We start from the raw sequence: 26,004 nt of genomic DNA, 5'->3' as shown, positions 1-26,004 counted from the left end.
AGGTATGAGAGCTAGAATGTGCTTACTCGCTTCTCCTGTGTCATTCGGGTTGGTGCCTTTATATAGGCATTGTTTGGTGTGGGCCTCATGCACCGCACTCGGGATTTTTGGGAGGTCGTGCCTAACCATTCTGAGATCCTTGGAGGTAACTGCCATGCATGTTGACCATCCTCCGGAACATTTGGTATGTGGGCCAACTTCCGAGAAACCTGGGAGCATCGGGATATGCATGCCGAATTTGTTGGCGAGCACATATCGCAGGTCACCACCTGGTCCCCAGTCAAGTCGGCAAGCCCTTGAGGGAGGTCGCTCCTCGCGTTGAGGTCACTTTGGCCGGTGATGAGGTGCTACAGGCTGACCCTGGACGAGGTGCTGCAAGCCGACCTAAGTTGTGATCGAAGTCGCCAGGTCGGGGTAAAGACGAGTTACGATCTAGAACTCCAAATCATCACTTAGGTGATGTCTTGGTATCATCATTCTGAGATGCCATGCGTCACGACGAGACTGGAGGGCCAAAAGTTGCCCTTATCGACTATAATAGGTGCATCTACGTTAAAAGGTTTGAAAAAAAAAAAGGTAAAAAGATCATCACGTCATTCTGCTCTGTTCAGTGCTATATCTATTTGTCAAGTGTCATAGGCCCATAAATCATTTCTCAGAACTTAAACTCACTTCTTTTTTGGTTTCCCCGTGACTCTTCTGGACACTTCAACCTGTATTCAGATTACTTGTTTCCACAAGTACTACAATGATCTTCTCAGCCTGTGATCAAACCATTTGAATAAACACTAGAACTTCAATTTTGATTTCATCTTGTTTTAGTCGCTCAGTTTTCGGACATGTTATTTTTCGATTGCTCAACACTCAGCTCCATCGACATTAATGCTGGCCTTGTAACTGTATTCTATCCACCCGCCATGGCTTCTTTATCTTGTCTTGGTAAAAGCAATTTTTTAGCAATGCCATAAGATCATCAAACCCAATACAGAGTATTTTTAAAAGGCTATATTGCCTAGTGATGTTCTGGTGATTTGGAAGATTTATACAAAAATAGTAGGTTTAAGTAAGACTTTACTAACTTTTTTTTTTTTTTTTTTTAATTTGACAGGCAGAATATTTACTAACCTTGTACCTCGGAAAGCCCCTCTTTTGACCCTCTTCTGGAAAAACACCAAAGATCACATTAACAGAAGAATATTAAAATTTTGAACAGCAAAGCCTTCTCATATAGATCAATAGAAGAAATTTGTTTTCTCGACCCACCGAAAAAACTGAGTGAATGTGAATATGACTGCACCAAAAAAAAAAAAAAAGAAAAAGGTAAACGGAAGCTACAATATAATGGAATTAGTTGTATGTGTAAGGATATCGAACTGAGGGCGCTATGGTGACTCCTCCATTGTCCTCTCCCTATTAAAAACAGAGCTATAAAGATATCATATCCCTTTGATCAGCAGTCCCAGCTCTTCCAGCACAATTGCCAACTTTACAGGTAGAGATTTGGTGGGTATTAAATTAGAGAAGGCTAATAAGAGTTTGCATTACTCAAATATTATATTAGAGAAGGCTAATACTCAAATATGTTCACATCAGTGTAATTTATCAAACTTTATCCTAATTATCCTAACCAATCTCAAACTCGTTATGTCATCCTGATCAAGTGATCATAATCTCAACAACTTAATCTTGTCAACTTTAGTTCCCTAACACCCCCTCAAACATATGGGGACAAAGGATTTTCATGTGTTTGACAAAATTGCTCACTTGATGACCTCTCCAAAACCTCATTCCTTCTGTGACAGTGATGATGTGGCCAAGAGATGAACATAGGATGACATGTGGCGAGTAGATATGTTGTCCTACTCCTTCAAGAAAGAGAGAGAGCCCCCATGGACTGTTACTGAAATTGAATCATCATAGGCTAACTAAGGTGGGCCTCAACGGGCCAACAAAAGAACTCAATGGGTCAATCAAAATGTCACCATGGCCGGGCTTCTAGAGCCAATCAAACAACGGGCTAACATGGACCAAACTGAAGATAGCCAAAACAGGCCAAAGAGAGCTCATTGGGTCAAGCAAAGTGCCTTATAGGCAGGGCCTCTGTGGGCCAAAATAACCATGGTTTTTAAAAACGAACCGGTGACCGAATCGGTCAGGGGTCTAGTTACCGGTTTGAACAGTTCGACCGTTCGACCTGAACAGCCGATTCGTTCTAAAAAATAAAAAAATTAAAGAAATTAGAAAACGGTCAAAACCGTTCGAACGATTAATCGGCTGGTTCAGGGATTTGCTGACTAAAACCAACGGTTTTGGGGGAAAACAGAACCGGTCAGGTGACTGGTTCCCGATTTTTTCCAGTCCGACCATCCGGTCCGGTTTTGAAAACCATGAAAATAACAATGCGAATGGACTTCTTGCTTTTATTTGTTTACTTTTTTTCCTTTTTAAATTTCTTAAATTATCCTTATGGTTTAGCTAATTGATTAACTGACCCTTACTGTTTACATATTATCTTAAAGTATCCCTTTTTGACAATTGTCTAAAACCTCCCCTACCATTTGAGAGGGCTTTCATGTAGTAACTTCTCACATTGCAAGGTGGGCCCCACACAGAAAACCATGAAGCCTTGTTTGGTGAAAAAAATGGAAAGCCAAAAATAGGTTTACACGAGCAAAAAGAGTCAGCTTTCCGGTGAAACTATCTTGGGTAATTTCTCTAAGTTTTTCCCTCAGGGGTCCGGTTCTCGGGTCAAACAGTCCGACTGTTCGTACTAGCCAGATGGCCCCAAAAAATAAAAAAAAACAACAAAAAACCGTTGAACGATTCGAACAGTTTAATTGCCTGGGTCAGTAGTTTGTTGACCAAATCAATAGTTTTTGGCCAAATTTACGATTCTAGGGTAAAATGGAGGTGACCAGTTCCCGATTTTTCCCGTCCAGTCCGATTTTGAAAACCATGCCCTCAACGCTGAAACCCTCCCCAACAGGCTCGATATTGAATAAAAGACAAATAATTCAGTTTAGCCATTTGATCTGTCATCAAACAGCCTTTTAAGGTGTTGAGCCCAAGAACGTTCTCAAAAGCATAGGCTGTTGTCCGGTTGTCCCCCAACAAACAAAGTTTTTCCTAATTAAATTGGGTTTTAATTCTGACAAGCACTTTCTGTTAAGGATCTATTTGGTTACCTTGGTTAAAGGGATTTTAGTTCCCCTTGGCCAAATAATCTATATGTTTTTTTTTTCATATTTATGTGGGGCCTATAGAAAAATTATTTTCTTTAGGTATTTCTTACTTGGATAAGTGATAGCCATCTCCCAAATGGATAAATAACTTTTCCATCAAGTGAAAGTTGCCCACACTTAGATGAGACAAAATTGCCCCATTTAATAATAATTATTTTATGACTAAAATGGTTATTATCTTATTTACAGGAAATAAAAGAATATAGGTAAATGCATTATGCATAATTGTATTTACCTATGTAAATAATTTCCCGAAAAGCAAACATGAGTTAAAAGAATTAAAATAAGTGTTTGACAAGTAAATTTTACAAGCCACTCCAGAATTGTAAAATTCTTTGTTTCTACCTTCTATTGATACCAGAAAACAAAAAACAATACTCTCATGAATGAGTGCAGCTTAGGTCAGGGCAAAGCCCGTTCTAACATCCTTTACAACTTTGCATTGAAAATATCTTTGTACTTATGTAATTTTTTTTCATGGGAGATATTGCCAATGCAAGATTACAAGGGGCTGCTCAAATAGTGCCGGCACTGAATTTGTCCTAATAGAAGCCGAACTCCTCATGAACCTCTTTTGTCTTTATTACATACAAATAAACTATCTCCTCATCACCATCTAACCTTTATCCCAACTATATATAAATCCCATTATATGAATGCTGTCTCTTCATTCCGTTTTGTTGAACTCGATAGAGATGGCTGAAAATAACAGTTATGGGCATTCCATGTTATGCTGATTGATAAAAACTCTTCGTGGCCTAAATTAAAGGAGTAAGCCTGAGACCTCTCTTTCCTCCTGAGCTCTCAGCATCTTCTTGCATGGTTTTCTGGATGCTACGAGCCTACAACACAAGGAGTCAATTGACTTGACACGGTGATCATCCAAGTTGCCTAGCAGGACGGAGGACCCACCACCAGTTGCAAGTCATACCATGGTTATCTATATATCTACACAGATGACTCATTTTTGTTCCGTCTTTTACCTCGCCGTTGAATTTTGACTATTGTTTTGGATACAACAGAACAGACCACCCACTGCACTAATGCATAACCAATGCCACTTTTGATTCATGTATCCATCAATTATTTGCAACGCGACAATACTATACCACCACAACCCCTTGTCATAACCTTGCTGCTTGACTATGACTCTTAAGTGGACGCCCACAGTAAACCCATATTTTGGTGTTTGCTTATTATTTTTATTATTAAAGGGGTTTGATTTGGGCACATTCTTGCAAAAGACAGAAGTGCCTCGTGTTTTGTTGGCTTTTATGGTTATATAATGTAAGGCAAGGTTTTTAAAACCGAATTGGACAATGAATCGGTCAGTGGTTCAGTTTCCGGGTCTAACGGTTCAATCATTCAAATCGAATAGACAGTTCATTTTGACAAAAAATGAAAAAAATAATAAAATGATCAAAATCATTGAATGGTTTGACTGTCCGGATCAGTGGTTTGCTGACCAAATCAATGGTTTTTGGCGAAATAATGGTTCTGGGATAAAATAGAATCGATTACTTGACCGATTCCTGATTTTTTTCGGTCCGACCCAGAATCAGACCGTTCTGACCACCAGTTTCTGGATTGACAATTTGACCAATCAGTTCGAATAGATGACAGGTTCCAATTAAAAAAATAAAATAAAATGACAAAAAAATGTTGAACAGATTGAATGGATTGATAGTTTAATTGCTGGGATCAATGGGTCACTGATCAAATCAACTGTTTTTGGCCAAAGACCAGGTTAAAAATAAAATGAAACAAGTTGCCTGAACAATTCCTGTGCCAGACGGTTCGAGAACACTGATACGCCTCGCCTCTTTGTCTTTTCACAGGGTTATACCCCCATTTGAAAATTAAAAAAAGGGGGTGTGCCCAAATCATTTTAATATTTAATTAATAGACTTCGGGTCTTGTAGTTGTTGGAAATTTTACTCCTAATAGTTATTTAATGGGACAAATTTCATTGTCATCTTTGTACTTTTCCTATAATTGCAAAATTCTCTCTTGTACTCTAATTATTTTTATTTGTTTCTAATAGACTCTTCAAAAATTTATTATTTAATTATTAACTATAACTCTATAAGTCATTAGCTGTTATCAAACGGCTTCACGTAATCATTCTTCAGATGTTTGTCGTCTTATTTTACTATTTTTCAACTATTCAGGTTTGTTTTACAAATTAAGTAAAGTTCCAAGAAAATTAGAGATATGATTTATTTTTTTTTAATGAATATCACATTTCAATAAAATAAGTATGTTTTTTATCGAAAGAAAGAAAAAAAATATAAAAGGATAAATTATAAAACCCGCTGGGCATTTTGGTAATCCCGTTAAAAAATCCTTTATTGACATTTTGCATAAAAAGGAAAATCAATGATAATGGAAAGACATAGTACCGAAACAACTTTGATCAATCAAAGCATCTCTTTCATTGGCAACAATATCATGTCTGTAGTCAAACAAAAAATAAAAAAGTACAAATACCTCATTTTTCTATAATGGAGACATTGAAGTTATTAAGATGCCCTTCTTCTTCTTTGTTATAACTTAATTTCTTTATTATGCGTTTGTACTCTTAAAATAATGGGATACATAAAACCCTAATTTTTTTTTGGCTAACCCATAAAACCCTAATTTACAACAGCTTTTTCTACAATGGATAATTTACCAGTTCACCAGAACGGATTTTGTCCGGTTGTTTCTGGTAACAGTGATTCTTGTGTTGAGGAAGCACAGATTTGGTTGAATAACCACAATGCAGGAGATTTGACCACCATGATCTGACCCCCAGTGAACTGGTAAATATATCAAAAAATTTGGTTGAATTGCCGATCAATTATCCATTGTTTTGAGCTGAAAGGTTGTCTCCAGAACTAGAACTTGAGTCGCAAATGAACCCAAAACACCAACTGAAGTCTGAAGAGCCCTTCAACAAAAATCACAAACAAGGTTTTCATTGCCTATTTTCTTCTTTTCCTTCATTTATTATTATTATTTTTTTTTTACATTGAAAGCTTTTCCACCTGAGATGATGAACAACGGAATTTCAATGCATTTAACATCATGATTAAGGATATGAAGTTGATCCACTAGAAAAGAAAAAGAAAAAGAAAAAAGAGGGGAAGGTACATGGGGGTATTTTAGTAAATATACATCCCAAGAAAGTTGCCTAACAACCTTTTGAGAGGGAGGGCAGCCACCCGCGCTGCATCATGATATCTCTTTTTCTTCTACCATAGTTGACCTTAATTTTCAAAGAAGATTCAACGCTTCAACCATTTGAAAGGAGAGCTGGAAGCTTCTCTGTCGTGCTCGTGCTCGTTCTCTCCTCTCTGTCCCTGCCTCATATATACAATTCTCTGCTTGAGGATCTCGGTCTCATTGCAGTCGTGTGTTTATCCTCTCTTACCAGTTTACCACCCTCGCTTATCTGTGTGCGAGTAAAGAGTGAGAGGTGTCGATGAACTGAGCCCGCTTCCTCTGAAGCGTACGTCTTTGCTTCTTTCTTTACATTCATCAAACTACAGTTCACACAGTTATTGTTTCATTTGCAGCAGAAAAGATGAAGTTCGGGAAGGAATTCATCTCCCAAATGGTCCCAGAGTGGCAAGAAGCCTACATGGACTACAATTATCTCAAAACCCTATTAAAAGAGCTCCACCGTTTCAAGCAAAGAACCAAGCCTCCGGCGAATGCCCCAGGTGGCTTAAAGCGAAGGCTCACAATGTACAGAGCCTTCAGCGGTCTAACGCAAACATACACCAACCTCAAGAGCCCCACCCAAGGAGACATCGAAGATCAAGTGATTCATGTGAAGTCGGTGCAGAAAGAGGGCTCAGAGCGATGCTACGAGACCACTTTCCTCATGTCCTCCGACGAAGGAGGTGAGTACGAGCTCGTCTACTTCAGGAGGCTTGATGACGAATTGAACAAGGTGAACAAGTTTTACAGGTCGAAGGTGGAGGAGGTGATGAAGGAAGCTGACATGTTGAATAAACAAATGGATGCATTGATAGCATTCCGGATTAAGGTTGACAACCCCACGGGATTAATCGATGGGTCAGCCGAGATGACTCGTCTAGCTTCGGATGTTGCCGCCTCTGCAGCTGCGGTGATGGCCTCTGTTCCCTCCGACGTTAGAGGCAGCAGTAAGTGTCCCACAAACGGGCTCAGTTCAGTTCCCGTTTGTTTAAGATGAAACCGACTCGCTTGTCAAAATGCAAAAAACCAAGAGCGTTTGTGTCTTTTCAACATGGGTTGTTTGGTCATTGTATGCAGGAAAGCACATGGATGTGATAGAAGAAGTTGAGCTTAGCAGCAGAAGTGGCTCGGAAGACTCGAGTGAGGACAGAGACATCCATGACACCAGACCTGTCAATAGTACTACAAGTGTTGTTGATGTAATGAAGCCAAACAAAATGATGGCCAACAGACCAGCTCCATTAGAAATCCTTAACCGTGTGAAAATCAACAACACGCTTGAAACCCCACGCTCCACCATTAAGGGCTTCCTCAAAGTTTCCCAAAACACAGAGTCCAGTTTCAGAAAAGAGGAGCTGAGGAAAGTTGAAGGACAATTGAAGCGGGCGTTCGCGGAGTTCTATCGGAAGCTTCGGCTTCTAAAGAGCTACAGGTAACAAATGCTAGATGGAGATGAAACAAGCGTATTTTCATAGATTTGTGCCTGTTACTGATATTCTCAATTATATTATGAATGAACCAGCTTTTTGAATCTTTTGGCGTTCTCCAAAATCATGAAGAAATACGACAAGGTCGGTTTCCCAATTACAACCCAGATTTTTGTTTGCATTCTAATGAAGCTCTGTTTCACTCTTACCAAAAAAAAAAAAAAAAAAAAAAAGAAGCTCTGTTTCACTTGTAGCCAACGTAACCTCTGTCTCAATTCTCTTTACAAATTGTTGCAGATTTCTTCACGACGTGCATCAAGAGACTACCTCAACATGGTGGACAGCTCCTACCTTGGCAACTCCGATGAGGTGAGGCTCAATTATATAGTCTAACATGACCACAATTATCTGGAAGCGTTATATTCCACCAACTTGATTAATTTGGTTTTGGATTGACCTCTACAGATCACTAGGCTCATGGAGAGGGTTGAGGCTACATTCATCAAGCATTTCTCAAATTCAAATCGAAGTAAAGGAATTAGAATCTTGAGACCCAAAGCAAAGAAAGAAAGGCATAGAGTAACATTTTCCATGGGTAAGATTTCAAGTTTTGTCCAGTGTCATTAGAACCTACAACTTAGGATAATGGATTTGTTAGAGATTGAACCTCTGATTCTCTTATTAAAAACTAATAGAACAACAATGAATTATATAAAAAAAGGAACAAAACCTTTGTAGACATGCTTCTAGCTAGACTTCATCATTTAATGCTTAATTTTCACTTTTCTGCTTCTGCTATCTATCAGGTTTCTTTGCTGGTTGCACAGCAGCTCTACTAGTGGCCCTTATTTTGATAATACGTGCCCGAAATATACTAGATAAGGAAGGGAGCACCCAGTATATGGAAAATATGTTTCCACTTTACAGGTAAACTAGGGATTCCTTGAAGCTTTTCAACATTGTAGTTAACTTAAATTTTGAAATGAACTTGTGTGCAACTCAGTCAATTCCTATCTGTTCATTTGATGCTATTAGGTCTGCCGAGTACCAACATAAGTCACTTATATCTAACAGACTTCTAGTGTTAATAGTAAATTATCAAATATTGCAGCAAATTGGCAGTTTGCACTAGACTCAATTTCTTTCCTTTTTTTTTGTTGGGCTAGATGCAGACTGAGCTTGAGCATCTGATAATTAATCACCTTGGCTCTCTGTATAATTATTAACCTACAATTTTTTGCAGCTTGTTTGGATTCATTGTCTTACACGTGATCATGTATGCTGCCAATATATACTTTTGGAGGCGCTACCGAGTCAATTATCCATTTATATTTGGTTTCAAGCAAGGAACAGAGTTGGGCTACCGTGAGGTCTTCTTCATCAGTGCTGTTCTTGGGGCACTTGCACTTGGGAGTGTTCTCTCAAATCTGGACATGGAAATGGACCCCAAAACTAAAGACTATAAGGCTTTCACTGAACTGATCCCTCTGGGGTTAATCATTGTATGATTCTTAGGCTCAATCACCTTCTCTGCTTTTCCATGTCACGGGAGGCATATATTTGACTGGTAATCTCTCTTCTGTGTGTAGCTTATTCTTGCCATAACATTTTGTCCATTCAACATCTTATATCGTTCAAGCCGCTACTTCCTTCTGCAATGTGTATTCCATTGTCTTTGTGCTCCTCTCTATAAGGTACATGATCAATAGAACTTTTACCCAAAATCATACAGAAATTATGTTGAGAAGGTCCTTAACTTACTTCTTTCACTACTTTACAGGTCACTCTTCCAGACTTTTTCTTGGCAGACCAGATAACTAGCCAGGTTTCCTTTCATTGCTGATTCTACTTAATTAAAAGTCAGATTATATGTCATTTAGTCTGCTTGGAACAGAAAGTACTTATTATTGTTCTACTTCAGGTCCAATCCATCAGAAGCCTGGAGTTCTATATTTGCTACTATGGTTGGGGAGACTACAAACACAGAAGTCACACTTGTAAAAGCAGTGATGTATACAACACTTTCTATTTCATTGTAGCAGTGATTCCATATTGGTCCCGTTTTCTTCAGGTAGGTTAATACTTTACTTTCCTTTTAATTAAGTGAAGCTCTGCAGTCCCTATGAACCATTATGGAGTCAAGATAATTTCATATATGCTGTAGTGCCTTCGACGTTTGTATGAAGAAAAAGACATAATGCAAGGATATAATGGGCTGAAATACTTCTCAACAATCGCGGCGGTCAGCATGAGGACAGCTTACGGTCTGGACAAGGGAAAGGGTTGGTGGGCGATGGCCTGGATCACATCATCCATTGCAGCAATCAGTAGCACATACTGGGACATAGTTGTTGACTGGGGCCTTCTGCAACCTAACTCCAAGAACCGTTGGTTGAGAGACAAGCTTCTCATCCCTCACAGAAGTGTGTATTTCGGAGGCATGGTAAGTAAGAAAGAAACCTGATGTGCAATTAACTAGTTGTGTCACTCATCTTCTCTGCTAATAAGTTGTTGAAGTTAATTTTGTGAAAATTGCATGCAGGTCTTGAATGTGCTGCTGAGATTTGCCTGGTTGCAAACTGTGTTGAATTTTAAGGTGTCGTTCCTACATAGAGAAGCCTTAATTGCTATAGTAGCAAGCCTGGAGATCATTCGTCGTGGCATTTGGAATTTCTTCAGGTATGCTCTTCAAATTAACTACAGCCTAATCCGGTCTACCTGAGGTCATCATAGTAAACTCCATGTGGTTTGTGTAAGCAACTGAGTTGAGTCAGTACTGAACTCTGAGTTCTATCAGGTTTAGTATTTTGGGTTGGGGATCACAACAGCACTTGCGACTTGCGAGTTCCGACCCCCTAATCAAACAAGACACGAGTCACACGACGATACAGAACCAAGATTAGTCAATAAAGAGATTAAGAGAACCAAGATTAAGTCCCTGTGTGTATGTTTATCACACTTCTAGGTGTTAAACGGGCAGCCTCAGCCTCAGCCAGGGGCAGGCCAAAGCCTAAGATTTTGTTATTCGAACCCAGTACAAGGAGTACGATTTTAGTCAGGGTAAAGCCCGTTCGAGCAGCTTTTACAGCCTTGTATCGAGAGTTCTCCGTACTTATGTGCTTTGTTGAGCCTACTTTACCCACCTAACATTGCAGTCACACACACACATAAGAAGATTTCATCTGGTATATAGTATTATGTAGGGATAGATGTTTCCAATTTATGGGGATAATGTGTTGTGGATAGATATGGGCAGAGTTCTTGTGGGCAGATCCGGGGTCATTTAAAGAATCTTTCCATGAAAGGTTGCAAAAGATGGTTGGAACGGTGGGGCACAGGCTTGCTCCAACGGAAGTTGATCTCCAATACAAGGCTCGATCAATATAAATATTGGGAAAATCTATGATACGGAAAAGATATGATATAGAAAGAGTTTTGATCAATCAAAATCCACCCATGAATTTTAATAAATGACATCTGATTCGCTACCACTTTTATAATCCAATTTATTGGTCAGTTGTTTTTCTGATATCATATCTTTTTCAAATCATACTGGAACCCATAAATATTTCATCAAACATAATATGTAGGGCATGTATATATGCTATAATGTATATATAAACAATTAATAATGTTGTTTCGATTAAAATTTTAATTTTTCAAAACATAAACAATATTGTTTCAGGCAGGACAGGATCCCAGACATATATACCAGGTCTGGGGCTGGGGGTGTAGGCTAGGCCAGGCTAGGGAAGGCTTCAAGGTTGTTAATATCCTGTAAAAACCCAGCCCGGCCCGGCCCATTATCATCCCTATTACTGGGCCAATCACGATAAGCGACAATGTTAAGCGCAAGATAAAATAAAAGTAAAAAAAAAAGTGCATCCAAACTCACTTTCGTTCAGTTTAGTCTGTAAGGGAAAAAAATTTTAGTTATATATAATAAACTTTCGGTTATATATATATACGTTAATAGTGTTTGGTTCTTTTGGAGACTACATAAATGGTAGATATTAATTTCTAAATGCGTTAATATCATTATTATTATTATTTTTTTTTGCTGATGAGAACGTGACTGTCAATGGATCAGGCTGGAGAATGAGCATTTGAACAATGTCGGAAAATACCGTGCATTCAAGACTGTTCCTCTCCCTTTCAACTACGAGGAAGAAGAAGACGACGACGACGACGAAAATAAAGATGAGTAAACCGACGTCAAAACAGGAAAGAAAAAAAAATTTTTGAGAAGATGATAGAGATCATATCGAAGAAACGGAACAAGAAGCAGCAAAACGTACTATCTAATTAGTCATGATCAAGGAGCAAATGCATCCTCATACAATACAGCAGAGTTGCAGTTGATATGGTGCCCGCTTTTGAGAGTTTTTTTTTTTTTTTTTTTTTTTTCACGCGCTCATAAAGACAAAAATATGCTTATATGAGCTGAGAAATCAACTTTCCTCTGAAACTATTTTTGGTCAACGCAATTCAATCGATCGATGCTGAAATCTCCCCAAATGGGACTGTATTTCTTCATGGGTTGGGCACGGGAATACGGAGACTGTAAATTTATTGTTTTAATAGCTAAGGCAATATTAGTCAGCAATATATATATTTTTTCTCTTTTATTGATTTATTATATTCAATTAATTCATTTTTGCTCCTTACATTCTTGCACCAAATAAGTGCCATTTTTGTACTAATTCTCTAATTAGGGAGATTTTCTTTTTTGCTCTTGGGAGGCAAACCTTGAGGAATGAATTATTATGAATCCATGTCCAAGGGTTGCTTTTGCTTTTGAGGATGGAGCCTTCTTCCACTCCACCTTGGTCCATTTCCACCTATCTTACTGATTGCAAGAAGCTTCTCTCTTCTAATTCAGGCTTGATACAACCTGTTGGCAGATCTTTCAATCAGGTTGCTCATCAACTTACTTAATTGGACATATTTGTATTTATACTCCTTCCAAACTGAGTACAAGATTCAAAGTACCAAATATACACTAGAACATGTAATCTGATCCATACATTTTTTTAAATCTTTTTGTGTTTGGTATAAGTATGTTAAAGTAATATATTTGAAATTTTTTAAATCCACCTAATTAATTCTAGATGTCACACAGCAACCTTGAAAATCAATACCTATCCTACGATATATATTGCAATATTTTGAACCATGGATCAAACTAATGGATTGGAGCTTTCGAGAACACCATAAATAAAGGATTAATAGAAAATATTATAATTCAGACCAAGTAAAACTAAAAAAAAAAAAAACTGATGGAGGTAGATTTGGCCCGACCCCCTTGGCTGTGCGACACGTGGAAGCAACTGGGTATGACCTGGCAGGAGCGTCAGCTTGGCACAACGACAACCATATCCCGAGAAGAGGCCCAAGCTCCCCAAGGAGAGGCCCTGAGCTCCTCAAAAAAAGGAACCCATGCTTCTTTGAAGATAGAACCCAAGGTTCCCCTAGAAACCTCGACCCACCTCGGGTCAGTCTGGGCCACACCCCGACACCTCGGGTCAGTCCGGGCCACACTCCTATCCGAAAAGACTTCACCTTGGGCACCACCCCGGCATTTCGGCTCCAGGTCGCATGACTGAATCCGTATCTGACAGAAGTCCGTACTCTGAGGCAACGCGCTTGACTGTCAGGGATTTGACAAATGACAACCGCACTCCAACGGCCACCTGCTACCGCCATCTCAGTTGTTGCAGAGACGGCCCTGACAGAGAAGACAGTGGCGGTTATACTTGTCCCCCACAGAGGCGGTTACACCTGCTTTGGCAGAGGCCTAGGAGTGAGTGCCTCAGGGTGGTTATAAAAGGCCCTCTTCCCCCTAGAGTAAAGGTAAGTGATACTTGTGCCTTCTGGTCTCAGAATCTCTCATCCTCCTAGCCTTCTCAAAAGTACTAACTTGAGCATCAGAGCATTCCCACCGGGTTCCTCCCCCGAGAATCTCTTGCTTCCTCCCTGTTTCAAACATCTTCTACTCCGTCAGAGACAAGGTCACCGGCAGCTAGGACCGACTGAATCGTGCATCATCAAAAACTATTACCAAATCAAAGAAGATGGCCATATATATAAAACTAACCTCTTGCATATTTTTAACGTGGAAGTGCCACTTTCAAGGTTAAACTTTTGTTCTCTCACCTAACCTTACAGATAATTAATCCCAAAGCTTGCATGTTGGATGGTTTAAATGCTAGGAACGGGTCAAGAAAACTAATGATATGGGTCATTGAGAACCGGCTTAATTATTAGAATTACACTCTCCAATTTTAAGACAAACTTTAGTGACACAATTCTACTCCATGGGTCTTTGTATGGCTGGGTCAAGCTATCTACATTAAGAGGAAAAACAGTTAATCATAAATATATATACATCAGGGTTGTTGAATTGTTAGTTTTTAGGGTAGGTAATTAATTCTTAAATGGATTTGTCTATCATGACAGTCACTAGGCATACTAGCTCCCATAGTATTCTCAGTCTTATTAGAGTTGATCAATGGAGGATCACAGAATATCATTTTAAAAACCCTGCTGCTCCTTGTATTTCAATTGTAGTCACTGTCATATTAGATTCTTCTTTCTAAAATAGTATCTTAAATTCAAGTGGAGTAGAAAAGTTTCACTAACGACCTAGTCTACGGCATGTCTTAGGGTCTGTTTGGTTCGTAGTTGGAATCGGAATCGAAATCCTCTTAGTTGGAATCGGAATCGAAATCCTCCAAAATCAAAATCAGAATGGTCCATTCCTATAGTCTGTTTGGTTTAGACAAGAATGAGAATGGGAATTAAAATCAGCGGGAATGGAATTTCATTCCCAAGGGAGGGGCAAGGAATGGCCATTCCCTCAAATGGGGGAATGTCATTCCAGCAGGAATGGGAATGGGATTCTGATTCCGCCCAACCAAACAATTGGAATCAGAATAGCCCATTCCGATTCTGATTCTAGACCTCTATTCCTGCAAACCAAAAGGACCCTTAGTTGTACATCGAAAACATCTTCCATACTTGTATTTATTATTCATAAGGAGATATTTTCAATACATAGTGAGATATAACTGTGAGACCGGTATGAAAGGCCTCTTTGAGAAGAACAAATCCCAATTAATATAATTTATCTGTCTTAAGCTGTGTGTTTAAATTAGGCAAAAGCAAGAAAAGGAAAGGCAAGATATATTCCATCAGTTGTCTCCAAAGAAACGAAAAGAAGATTTTCAGTTTTTTTTCCATGCATTTTTAGTTATGTAAATGGAATCGTTCAATCCATATCTCTGCAATGCAAATGAAGTCTTTATGGTCTCTCATTTCCTTTCCCCGGATTTTCTACTTGGGGCTATAAGTGGATGGATTTAACAAAAGAAGTATATATAACTTAATAAGAATTTAATACTAATATATTAGACAAGTAGCGGCAGGTCGAAACCGGTTTCATAAGTAGGTGTATATTTTAGGTAATATTTATGGTACATTCTATGAAAATGAAAAAAATAAATCAATAATAAGGTGATGCGTCAGACTGACATCTTTTATGTTGTTAAAGTTTTTAATTGTAAATACACTTTGTTTAAGGTAAACCTATGAAAATACTAAATAAATTAATTGAAATTTTGATGTAATGTACAATAAATATTCCAAATGCATTGTAATTGGACTCATATTTTTTGGGTAGGCAGTGGATCTCAAATATATATGTCTATTACTATTTATTGTTCAACTTCTCTTTCAACAACTTCCCTTATATTTTCCGTTACATTTATACCCTTTTGAAGTTGCATTATTCCATTTACCCCTCCTAGGTCTTAAATCTTATTGTTAGTTCTCTTTGTGCTTCTCAATTTACTGTATCAGGCCCATTAATTCTACAACCTGAATGGATACCCACCCATAACTACCGGTTTGTTGCACAAAGCTTAAAATTGAAGCGTTGAGCTTTTGAGCTTTGGAAGCACAAATCCCCGCTTTTCCAAAAAAAACTATGGTAATCTAATGTACTATATATGTCAACATTATTGATACAAATAAAATAAAACCAAACCAAACCAAAAATTTACAAGTAAATGATGGCAAAAAAATACTCAATAACCACTATATCACATTGTTTATTCTCAAAACTTTATAAACTAGTCCTTGATTTCACCAAACAAGATTAGAGAGATAGTTCTGATTAAAAAACTAGGTTTTTAATACTGATCCTACACATAATGGGTCCAGTTTTACCTACATATATGATGCTGCACAATTTGGCTGCTCCTAGTTGGAGGTGATTCAGCTTCCAGTAGACGTTGGACGTAGAGAATCTGCACAGAAAGAAATTGTTTCTGTGTTATCTAGAGATAATGCTATCAGTTGATAAGGTTAATCGCTTCCGCCCGAATCGAACGGGGAGATAATGCTTAGCTGTTACGAGGCGTGATCCCGCAAAATTCGGTGAACCGTTGGAGTGACTTTTGGGATTGTATCGAGGACAGATCGGTATACCCAAGCTGGTTTCTATCTCGAACTGATGTTCTCGAGCTAAGGGTCGTACACCGAACTGAATTATGTATTGGTGTTGCGACCTGGTACCAAGGTGCCCTTAGCTCGAGATGATCTTACCTCGAAGAACCTTAGTTCGGGGTGGTGGAGTATTACTTTGTAACGAGCTGGCTATTATGAGTTGTCACCTATGTCGAGTCACGTCCACATGTCCCCTTATTACGAGAACGGGCCAAATCACCCTCCATCAATATCTATCTCCAATGTTGTAAGTTTCAGCAAAAATACATCATAACCATGTGGAAAAATAGCAGTAATGTCTTTAACTTTTATTTTTATATTAAAGTTTCTGATCTGTAATGGAACAAAGGAAAATCACAAATCCATATCTTCAAATCTACTTGATCATGGCTTATGTGTTCCCGGTGGTCCACAGCCATGTGTTTGATCTAAACGATCCCTTCCATCTGATGAGTTCGGCTTTGGTCAGTGCAAATCCATGCTCGTACCGTTCAAATAGTCTCTTGCAACTTTGCATTGGGATTATCTTGCCATAAAGTATGGAGATATTCCCAATGCAAGGCTGTAAAGGCTGTTTGAATGGGCTTTGGACTGACTGAACCTGATTTGCCATCTGATAGCTAGAGTGAACCCAACAGCCAAAAAGAGTCCATCCCATATATACTTTATGGGTGATAAATAGGAGATGCCATGCATCCTAGTACAATCCCGGCCCCTCTCCCTGATAGTTGCATGCAATGGAGGGTTATTAGCTCTAATAAAGCATGAACAGGGGTGTTAATGGATTGGTTTTAGGTTGAATCCCGTCCAAATCAAAGTCAATTTGGACAGATTAATGCATGGACCAATAAGACATATTGAATTGGATCAGTTCAGACTTAATTGTCCAAAATATTTATTGGATTGAATTGGACCTGATCAATAATAGATTGGATCTGCTTGAACCAATATCCAACCCATTGATAGTAGATAAGAATACATGTACCAATGGACCAGATTTGGGTTGGAACCAATTTGAACAGATTGGATGGTTCATACATTGAATTGGACTGGTTCAAATTGATCCAAAATATCCATTAAATTGAATCGAACCTGGTCTATCTGTAATAAACTCATATTAAAAAGGGTCGGATTAGATCAAATTCAGTAGAATTGACACCCCTAAACATAAGACCAAAGAAAATGTTTAGCTTCTGTAGGAAGAAATAGCAAGTGGAAGATTGGGACTTGAATGGAACTTTTCTCTTAAAACAGAACTAATATAAACAAGGATTGGTGTACAAAGCTCCACGTTGGAAGAGAAGTTAAAGGGAAATGACATCTTATGCGTGTTAATTAACAACAGCCTATCGAAAGAAAGGCTGTAAACATCTGTGTGGTAGAGAAACCAAGATTAAAATGAAGCAAGAGGACAGAAGAAAAAGGCAAAGTCTTCATGAGGTAGTTAGACATATAATGAGTCTATGATATCATTTTCACTATAATAATTAATTGTCTATTCTATTGTGTGATCGTTTAACAAAACGGTGACAAAAGTTTGTTGGCTTGTTAGTAAAGATTATTTTCTTTATTTTTCGGTTTACCTTAGTTGCAAGACTATGGAACCAACTAAGAGTGAACATACCAACATTTCGTATACAGTAGATATTAGCCCATGTCTATCTGAGACCAAATCAGTTCTCCACAAGATTGCCCCCCACAACGTTTCACAGTATATCTCTTCCATGTATTGGGAACATTTCCCGATGATAATCCCAATAATAATAATGTCATTATCGGGAAATGTTCTTAATACACAGCGAGAATGTGCTGTGGGACGTTGTGGGGGGTATAGGGGGTTGATTTGAACTCTGATTACAGAATTGCTGTATTCATTCTTGATTGGTTACTAGCCCATTGTACACAACCTTGTTTGTATCTCATCCCATTCCCCTCTAGTCAGGCCAATCATGCATATTGAAATTGGCTGAGAAAACCGAACAATAAGAACTCAGAAGCCAGCAAACCAACAGAAACTACCAGCTTGTTGTGTGTGTGAGAGAGATAAAGAGAATAAATGCCACAGTTTGGTGTCGTTTGTCGCTATGTTTAGAATTGCAACAAGGCTGAATTTGGAAGGAATACAAATATAAATATGTAAAATGCAAAACCTTATATTTTATATTATTTTATATATATTTATACTGTACATATTTACATTTATACTCCTTTCAAACTCAGCCTAAAGAACAAATTATTAAAAATAGGTTTTAGTGGCCTTTTAATAAGTGCCACGGTTTGGTGTCATTTAATGGTCCTTTTACACATCTTTAGTGACATTTTCAAAAGCAGCTAAATCCTAACTTTGTTGTAAAACTAACCAATTAAATAATCCAAGCTAGTTACAAAAGGCTTGAGGTCCATAGATGAAGATCCTCATCCAAAAGATCCTGGTTCCAGCAAGGGAAACTATACTAGTAAAAAATTAATTCTGAAAGGCCTTTGTTTGCTGCTAGCTAGCTAGATGACTAGATGTGCAGCATACAGCTTTTGTTGGCATGGGATAATTAAAGGCAAGTCCAGCCCTTGTCTTTCTTTGATAATGTCCAGGGTTAGGATCAATCAAGGTTTAAAGTATCGATACTCGGTCAGTATTGGTCCTTTTTTTAACTTTTACTTATTTATTTTTTTATTTTAGTTTAGATGGACCGACTTAAGTCCCACTGCCCTCTGAACAGGCCCTGACCCGATACAATTTCTGTAGGGGCATATCGAGAAGGGTCCAGTACTATACATATCAGTCTATACGGGTTGGGACGTAATGATTTTTTGAGATCAACACATCAATAAGGCAATCCTTACCATTACTTCTTTCTCAGAATTCAACTTATTGTGGGCCAAATTAATGGCTTCATTCAAAAGCTTCTTTAGCTTCAGCCTGCTGATGAGGCGACCCTGTCATCTCTCAAATAAGCTCCCACAGAGGCTTTATTATTGTACCCTATAAACGCTGCATCCACACTAATGTTTAGCCATCCATGATTTTGACAGTTCCTATATGCGCTATAAGAATTATGGGCACGTTGATTGCATCATCTTTAATTAGGAATAGATACATTGCACTCCTTTTTGTAAGGTAATCGATACATTCATGTGTACTAGTACAAATTCCAAAGAGAATTAAAAAAAAAAAAACAATCATAAATGAGATGACAAGTCAATAATCCCTTGTCTAATACAATATTAGTTAATGGATCCTAATGGCCTGACTGATTTCTTTTTATTTATCACAAGAAAGGTAAAATTAATTTCTTGTTTGGGTGGATTGAATAATCCAATCCGACAGTTTCCCGGGTTATAGGCGTATAGCTTAAAGACCAACTTCTCTTATTCAGCTTGGTCGTGTTTTGCTGGGATATCAGAGCAATGGGCCCACAGTAAAAGAGTGAATAGTTGGGGTTCGGATGTAGTAGGCATGTTAGATAAATATAATAAGTGAATACATAATAGCTGTGTGATATATGTCCCAGTTAATGTGTCCTTCATTCAAATGTTTTTGTTCCGTTAACAGAATTAATTCATTATTTTATTATTTTTGTTAAAATAATTAAATATATAAAACAATGAAAAAGGAAAACATAAATGAATCCCAATTCTAAACATTTGAATAAAAAACGTATTAAGTAGAACATATGTCACACAGCTATTACGTGTTCACTCGTTATACTTACCTAACCTGCCTACTACATCCAGATCCGAATCGTTGTGTTGTGGCCCTATCTATTTTATGTTATAAATGGTGTGGTGTGGAGCGTTATTATTTGGTTCCATCTCAGCCCAAGGGTGTAGGCATTTTTGAAATGCCAAATGCAGCCTTAGCCTCTGTAAAAGTGGGCCTGCAGTCGCATCCCTAGACCGGGCCCAAATCCATCTTTCTCTATTTTGATCCGGTACAAGTCTTTGCGTATTGGATTTGGACCAATTGTACTTTTGTAGTCACCAGTCATATGTCAACTTACACACACATACAGGATGTTCCTTTTTTTACCTAAAATATATGAAGTCATAAATGGGAATTTTTACATAAATTAAAATTACAAATTTATTCCCTCACTTTCGTTCCTTATATGAGTTTCCCATTGTCTCATGGTCGATAAGAAGCATTTTGCATATATTTTGAAATCCATTTATTTGCCTCATCCTGCCTCTATTTCACTCCTCTCTCTCTCTCTCTCTCTCTAATCGTTCTGCAACTCTTCTGTGATCCTTGGTTGATAATTTGAGCTTGTGGTTCAAATTAAAGGACCTCCTTATTCCTTGACACAACCGAAATAATGAAGTTCGGCAAGGAGTTCACTTCACATATTGTCCCAGAATGGCAAGAAGCTTACATCGACTACAACTATCTCAAGACTCGACTGAAAGAAATTCTACGATTCAAGCAAAGAAACAATCCACCGGCGACAGCTGCACCGGCCTCCGACCTAAAGCGCAAGATGTCATTGTACAGAGCCTTCAGCGGGCTGACCCAAAAGTATCAAAGCTTCAAGAACCCAACCAGCCGAGGTGGAGACATTGAGGACCAGGTGATATTTGTGAGCTCAGTGCAGGAGGAAGGCTCGGAGGAGCGGCGGTACGAGACTAATTTTCTCATGTCGTCGGACGAAGGAAGCGAGTACGAGCTCGACTTCTTCAGGAGGCTTGACGACGAGTTGAATAAGGTGAACAAGTTTTACAAATCCAAAGTGGATGAGGTGTTGGAGGAAGCAGACATGTTGAATAAACAGATGTCGGCGCTGATAGCGTTTCGAATCAAGGTGGAGAATCCCACGCTAGAGTTCGACCGGCCGGCAGAACTGAGTCGTCTTTCTTCAAATGTTGCCACCTCAGCGGCGATCCTGATGGCCTCTACACCCTCCATTGCCAGAAGAGAGACAGGTTAGTATGTGCTCTCAATCAAACTTCGACGACCCAAACCTTCTCCGCTTTTTGCTTTAAGACTTGAGGGTAGCAAACTCCGATCCCGAAAATTGCCTCACCGCTGCCGCGTTGCTGTGCTGGGATGAAAAGTGCGCCTGAGTGCTCTAAGCCCCACCGGAATTCACATCGTAGTAAATCATGACTGTGGCCGGAGTGCAATGTGCTTTGTCCGTATCCGTAAATCCAGACATTTCTATATTTCTGTGGCAATTGATACCCCATTACCCGGTAAATCCATGTTTCAATTGAGAACGCTTTAACTATTCAACAGGCTTTAGTCCCGTGGAAACAATGATAAGGTATTCCTCACCAGGGATTGGATCTAGTAGGCATAACAAAGTAAATGAACATTTGATAAATATTTGCGAGAGCTATTTTAAGGAATAGGTATGAAAAAGAAAATTGTTAAGTACTCATTTACCGTGCGTATAACATTATGCCTATGGCATCCAAACTAGTGCAACTCCTAGCATTAAATAAATGGGGCTCGCATTTTTTACAGTGGAGCCCAAGTAATAGTGTGTACCGTGTATAGAACTGTTCATGGGTCGGTGCGCTTTACCGCAGAACGTTCAGGCCGAGGCCGAGCCCGACCCTCATATATAGCTTAATCCCGGACCTGGGTCTGAGCCCAAAACGTGGCTGGGAAATTGGGCAATAAGATATTTTTTACTCAACGGTAAATTAATTTGATTTATTTATATTAATCAATCTAAATATCTTTTTTACTGAAAGGTCTTATTATATCAAGTATTGTTGAATTGGGCTTAGGCTTAACTGGATTTTTAAAAACCCAAACTCAAACTCGTAGGCCAAAAATTATGTCCAAGCCCAACAAAGATTTAGTGGTATGGCCTGTTATGCTAGGAAAACTTTTACAAACCTTATATAGATTCTCTTATCTTTTTCTTCTTTTTTCCTTCAAACCAAACATAACCTTAAAGAGAATAAAGTGGATGACCAGAGAGATATGGAAATAAACCCAAAATAGATTAAATAAAGGCTTGGTCCATTCTAATGTACGTAGTAATCTCTGAAATTGCAGCGAAGTACATGGAGACCATAGAAGAAGATAGCAACAGAGGGATCCCGGAAAATAGCCAAAACAGCATCAAGGCGTCGTCTAGACCGGCTCCTTTGGAAGTCCTGAAACATGTGAAGATGAATAACACGCTTGAGACACCAAGCTCCACGTTGAAAGGTTTTCTCAACTCTAAGGTTCACAACAGCACAGAGTTGAGTTTCAGAAAGAAGGATCTCAAGAAAGTTGAGGAACAACTGAAGCGTGCGTTTGTCGAGTTCTATCAAAAGCTTCGACTTCTAAAGAGTTACAGGTACAGAAGTCTATAGACCAGTCGACACTTATCTTTGATACGCCACGCGCGGCTAGCTTATTGTTGGTGGAGTACTGTATTAACCATTTTAATTTGCTGGCCACTTGATGCACCAGCTTCCTCAAAATCCTGGCATTCTCCAAGATCATGAAGAAATATGACAAGGTGTCATCTCCACTTATTAAATGCCCAAATTATTGTTTGTTTCTTCTCTGTTTGTCTGGATGTAGGACTCTATTGGCATCTCTCAAGGAGCCCTCTTAACCTAAAAACTTAAGCTATTAGATAAGATGAAAATTTATTGGGCTTATAGTGTAGATAACACTCATATATTGTACTGAAATTTAATTAATTATAATGGGTGACAAGGATCAAATACTAAATTTAATTAATTATAATGGGTGATAAGGATCGAACACTAAACCACTTGATCAATCAGGCTCTTATATGATTTCAAGTAACTATTTAAAATAAAAGTTTACGCTATTAGTTAAATTGGTCCTTGAATAGGTTTCTATTATCTAACATGCCCCCTCACCTGCAAGTCTATTAGGCTTGAAGCATGGACAAGACTCATATATTTTGGTGAAATTTAATTAATTATAATGGGATGATTAGAATTGAACATTATACCACTTGGTCAAACAGACTATGATTCCAATGAACTATTTAACATAAAAACATATTAAGTAAGGTCCCTCGATATGTTTTTATTCTCTTGAAAACTTTTACTTGGAAGTACTACTAATCAATGAGTCTTGTCTTCTTTCACTCATTTTTTATCAATTGCATGCCCCAGTTCACTTCAAGAAATGCATCAAGAACTACTTAAAAGTGGTGGACAACTCCTACATTGGAAACTCTGATGAGGTAACAAATCCCACTTAATGTCTTTTATTTTGCATTGTTAGAGATAAATAATTAACATTCTTTAATTGGTAGACGCCATTTATGAGAATATCTGATTAATCAATTTTTACTTGGTGAAATTTGTTTGGCTTATCACCTCACAGACCACTAGACTCATGGATAGGGCAGAGGCTACATTCATCAAACACTTCGCAAACTCAAACCGCAAGAAAGGCATAAACATCTTGAGACCAACAGCAAAGGCGGAAAGGGACAGAATAACTTTTTTCATGGGTAAGCTTTTAGTTTTAGTCGACTAGAATCCAATAATGAAATGCTAGACTCAAGGGTATAGTTATCATTTAAAATATCTTGATCTGGGAATTCGAAAGAACCCTGTTACAAAGAATCGATCAGTACATTCATGGAGATTAGTTCATCAATCCGGTCTAATTTGTTTTTAAGGAATGACACTATCTGCTAATTGAATTAATTTCTTCATGGTAAATCCTCAGGTTTATTTACCGGGTGTGCAATAACTCTAATAGTGGCCCTTGTTGTCGTTGTAAGACTCAAACATCTCATAAAACAGCAAGGGAGTGCCAAATACATGGATGTCATGTTTCCACTTTATAGGTAAGAGAAGATGCATTCATGTTGCCTGAAAACTCCTCAACATTTCCAGTAGTAATAAAATCTTGGGATTTCTGACTTCTCTCACCTGCTACGTACATTCTGAATTAGATTAATTGTCTCAACACTTGCAGCTTGTTCGGATTCATTGTCCTACATATTATCATGTTTGGAGGAGATATATACTTCTGGAAGCGTTATCGAGTGAATTATACATTTATATTTGGCGTCAAGGGAGAGAGGGAGTTGGGCTTCCGAGAAGTCTTCCTCTTTGCTTCGTGTATTGCAGCACTTGCTCTTGGCACTGTGATTCTAAATCTGGATATGGAGATGGATCATAAGACAAATTCCTTCGGACGCAATGAGCTACTGCCTCTGGGACTCCTTGTTGTATGATTCCTGGACTCACTGTTCTCTCTCTCTCTCTATCTCTATCTCTATCTATCTATCTATCTATCTCTCTAAATAATGTTATATACTGATCATTTGCATCTCTTCTTTCCATGTAGCTTCTACTTGCTATACTATTCTGCCCATTCAACATCATATACCGCTCTTTTCGCTTTTTCCTCATTCAATGTGCATTCCACTGCCTTTGTGCTCCCCTTTACAAGGTACAGCATGAATGGAGGAAAAACTTCTCCCTTAGAATGACTGAAATAATAAAGAAAAAAGCAAAGCAAGCTTGGCTTATTAATTTCTGTATGTGGTTGTGTTTTAATTTCTCTGCAGGTTAACCTCTCAGATTTTTTCTTGGCAGACCAACTAACCAGCCAGGTCTGGTAATGGTATTATGGATAGTGATAATCTTTTAAGTTAATTTGCTTGAAACAATAAATAACAAGTACCAAGTGTTTGTTATTGTCCTGTGCCAGGTCCAAGCTATCAGAAGGCTGAAACTGTACATCTGCTACTATGATTGAGGAAACTACCTGAAGAGAGAACACAGATGCAATGTTAGCAGTGTCTATAACGCTTTCTATTTCATTGTAGCCGTGACCCCTTATTGGTGTCGGTTCCTTCAGGTAGGTCCTCACTCTTGACCACAAGTAGTGACAACCCGTCATATATATATATATATATATATATGCATGATTAAACTGCATTGTATTTTGATTGGAAATTAACATTAATTTGGCTGCATAAATTAATTAATGTAGTGCCTCCGCTTCTACGAAGAGAAGGATAAATTGCAAGGATACAATGCCCTGAAAATATTCTCGACAATTCTAGCAGTTGCCATGAGAACAGCTTACGGCCTGCAGAAGGCAAAGGCATAGCTGATCCTGGCTGTGACCTGCTCAATCACTTCAGCAGTGGCAACTACATACTGGGACCTTGTTATCGACTGGGGGCTGCTGCAGCGTAACTCTAAGAACCCGTGGTTGAGAGACAAGCTTCTCGTACCGCATCATATGGTTTATTTAATATAGATATATATATATATATATATATATATCGATCATTTGTCTGGCATTGTGACTTGGTTTACATATATAGCTTTAACGTCCAATGTTGCAGGTGTTAGATGTCCTGCTACGATTTGCGTGGATGCAAACTGTGGTTCCCTTTAAGCCCAGAAATTTACATAGGCAAGCCTTAGTTACAATTGTGTTGCCTGTCTGGAGATCATTCGTCGTGGCATATGGAACTTCTTCAGGTATATATGTTTTTGTTTCTAGTGTTAAAGAAATCATGCTAGAAGTTCTAAATGAATAATTAGATCAAATAGTTTTCCAGTACTCCGTCCAAAAATATATTAAAGAATAACTTTCAATTGCTTTATGGATATAATAGATAAATCTATAGATCTAAAACATATTTAGTCTTTATCGATAGAACAAA

General features: G+C 38.3%; 1 protein-coding gene and 1 pseudogene across 2 annotated transcripts; both read left to right on the top strand.

The window, feature by feature from the left end:
- Positions 1–6,372: 6,372 nt before the first annotated feature.
- On the top strand, positions 6,373–12,504 carry LOC104598117 (phosphate transporter PHO1 homolog 3). Its single transcript, XM_010260033.3, has 14 exons — positions 6,373–6,735; positions 6,803–7,396; positions 7,527–7,881; positions 7,972–8,020; positions 8,174–8,245; positions 8,342–8,471; positions 8,683–8,803; positions 9,120–9,378; positions 9,466–9,570; positions 9,657–9,701; positions 9,798–9,947; positions 10,041–10,319; positions 10,419–10,555; positions 11,967–12,504. The coding sequence occupies exons 2-14, from the start codon at positions 6,811–6,813 to the stop codon at positions 12,082–12,084; spliced, it is 2,406 nt and encodes an 801-aa protein (XP_010258335.1). The 5' UTR covers positions 6,373–6,735; positions 6,803–6,810; the 3' UTR covers positions 12,085–12,504.
- An 8,040-nt stretch (positions 12,505–20,544) lies between these two features.
- Positions 20,545–26,004, top strand: LOC104603023 (phosphate transporter PHO1 homolog 3-like; annotated as a pseudogene). Its single transcript, XR_016083817.1, has 7 exons — positions 20,545–21,301; positions 24,042–24,162; positions 24,294–24,549; positions 24,669–24,773; positions 24,892–24,936; positions 25,035–25,184; positions 25,320–26,004. The product of XR_016083817.1 is annotated as a phosphate transporter PHO1 homolog 3-like (transcript).

The sequence above is a fragment of the Nelumbo nucifera genome, chromosome 3, assembly GCF_055504915.1.
Source record: "Nelumbo nucifera cultivar China Antique chromosome 3, China Antique-T2T, whole genome shotgun sequence".
In the NCBI taxonomy this organism is placed as follows: Eukaryota; Viridiplantae; Streptophyta; class Magnoliopsida; order Proteales; family Nelumbonaceae; genus Nelumbo; species Nelumbo nucifera.
The sequence above is the reverse complement of the archived record's forward strand: the minus strand, read 5'-3'. Positions and strand labels throughout refer to the sequence as shown.

Bases quoted from the DNA above. Each gene is read 5' to 3' on its own strand.
- LOC104598117 (XM_010260033.3), top strand. From the start codon at position 6,811: ATGAAGTTCGGGAAGGAATTCATCTCCCAAATGGTCCCAGAGTGGCAA. The intron at 7,882-7,971 runs GTAACAAATGCT...TGAATGAACCAG, and splicing joins CGGCTTCTAAAGAGCTACAG to CTTTTTGAATCTTTTGGCGT. The intron at 9,702-9,797 runs GTTTCCTTTCAT...GTTCTACTTCAG, and splicing joins CAGACCAGATAACTAGCCAG to GTCCAATCCATCAGAAGCCT.